Here is a 2,183-nt window from a genome sequence, read left to right as displayed (position 1 = left end):
TTACTAAAGAAAACGTTTATTTTAATTTTTTTTTTTTGATAACGTTTATGTGATAAACGTACAACTTATTTATTTATATATCTTATTATATTATTAGTATTATGTATTGTCATAGATGTTTTTAGAACGTGTAATTTTTTTTTTTTTAATACTACCCTTACTTGATGTGAACGTAGTTAAAAATTATAAAATGTTCAATTTGCATAGCTAAGGATTGAAAATTTAAAATTAGGTACATGGTGAACTTTTTGTATATTTATAAATTTGGCAACGTTGCATACGCAATCGTGTCGTTTTACGAGTTTCCATTGTTATACAGCAAACATACGCAATCGTGTTCCCAAAAAGGTAAATCGTACGCAATCGGGTTCTACCCTTTAGTATAATTATCTTTTCCCTCAGGGGGGTACTAAGCAATTAGTACTACGGGTTTAGCGAACCTGGGGCCCCGAGCTACCCTCTCCATGGGTATAATGGAGTTGGCGATAGGCTAACAACCTATCCTGTAAAAATCCCTTGTTCAGGAATCAAACATAAATTTGCCTCGGAATTGTGGATCAAAGGACTTTAGACTGGAAAATTGGAAATCGGCATTACGTTTTGGAACCTGGAATGTACGCACTTTATTCAAACCTGGAGCAGTAGGAACAGTAGTTAAAGAGATAGAAAGATACAAGTTAGGAGTAGTGGCACTACAGGAAATGAGGTGGCAAGATACGGGTTCAATGCAAATAAGTAATATAACGCTGTTTTTTGGTGCTTGTGACGGAAGAAGACAAGCTGGAAGTGGATTCGCGGTAAACAACAAGCTACTAACAGCTGTAAAATGTTTTAAAGTTATAAACCCTAGATTAACGATCTTGACACTGGATACAAAATGGTTTGGAGTAGTCTTCGTAAATGTGCATGCTCCAACAGAGGACAAAGATGATCATGAAAAAGATGATTTCTACTCGTTGTTAGACAATACACTGTGTGAGATACCAAGAGGCTGTGTACAAATCATATTAGGAGATTTTAACGCAAAAATCGGACGTGAAGAATGTTTTAAGCCGATAATAGGAGAGCATAGTCTACACCAGTTATCGAATGATAATGGGTGCAGACTTATTGACTTGGCAACGGGAAGAAATCTAAGGGTTAAAAGTACCATGTTCCCTCATAAGAACATACACAAAGGTACATGGAGGTCACCAGATGGACGACATGTAAATCAAATAGACCATGTACTGGTGAATGAAAGATTTAATAACAGTATTATGGATGTAAAAACCGTACGTGGAGCCGACAGCGATTCGGATCACTTTCTTGTGGCAGGTAGACTACGAGTGAAGTTAAAAAGAAGACAAGAATTAAGGAGAGGAGGAGCTACGGGACGTTTTGACATCGCGAACCTTAACTATCCAGTGGTAGTTGAGAATTTTCAAAAAGGTATAGAGGAAAAGTTAAGAAGGATGATTGCAAGTGAGTCAGGCAGAGAAGTGGAACAAAGGTGGAAAACGGTAAAACAACTTATTCAAGAAGAAGCAGAAAAAACAATAGGGAAACAAAAAACTAAGAAAAAAACCTGGTTTAATGATATTTGCGAAGAAGCCATAGAAAGAAGAAGGAATGCTAGAAATATATGGCTGTCCGACACTGATAGTGTGGAGAAGTTAGAAAGATTCAAAATGAGACAACGGGAAGCGAGTAACATATTAAGATGTGAAAAAAGAAAATATTTACAGAACATACTTAAGGAGGCAGAACAGAATTTTACTAGTCACAATACAAGAGACCTATATAAAAAGGTTAACTTCTTAAGTAAGAAATATAAGCAGCCGGAGAAATTTCTCAAAAATGATGATGGAACGCTTATCACATCTAAAGAAGAGATAGCAAATAAATGGACGAACTATTTCAAGCAGCTGTTGAACTGTAATACACCAGATAGTTTATTCCACTTTGAGAATATGGAAACTAATAATACAATCTGCCTAGCACCGAGTAAGGAGGAAATTCAAGAACAAATAAGAAACTTAAAGAACCATAAGCACCCGGAGAAGATGGTATCTCTCGGAGAGTTACTTAAAAGTATGGGAAATGGCTTGCTTGAATATGTGTCCGGTCTATAAAAGAAGTTTGGGAAAGAAGTGATTCCGGAGGAATGGCAAACAGCGCTGATATATCCTATACACAAAAGG

General features: G+C 36.3%; 1 protein-coding gene across 1 annotated transcript in view; it reads left to right on the top strand.

Annotated features, from left to right (window-relative positions):
* The window catches only part of LOC115033855, a 6,925-nt gene extending 4,811 nt beyond the window's left edge, over positions 1–2,114 (top strand). The window contains exon 3 of the mRNA XM_029488347.1: positions 525–2,114. Within this exon, the coding sequence (XP_029344207.1) occupies positions 525–2,114 (1,590 nt within the window). The remainder of the gene's footprint in view (positions 1–524) is intronic.
* The last annotated feature ends 69 nt before the right edge of the window (positions 2,115–2,183 follow it).

Source organism: Acyrthosiphon pisum, chromosome X (genome assembly GCF_005508785.2).
Source record: "Acyrthosiphon pisum isolate AL4f chromosome X, pea_aphid_22Mar2018_4r6ur, whole genome shotgun sequence".
Taxonomy (NCBI): Eukaryota; Metazoa; Arthropoda; class Insecta; order Hemiptera; family Aphididae; genus Acyrthosiphon; species Acyrthosiphon pisum.
This window is presented reverse-complemented; position numbering and strand designations above follow the sequence as displayed.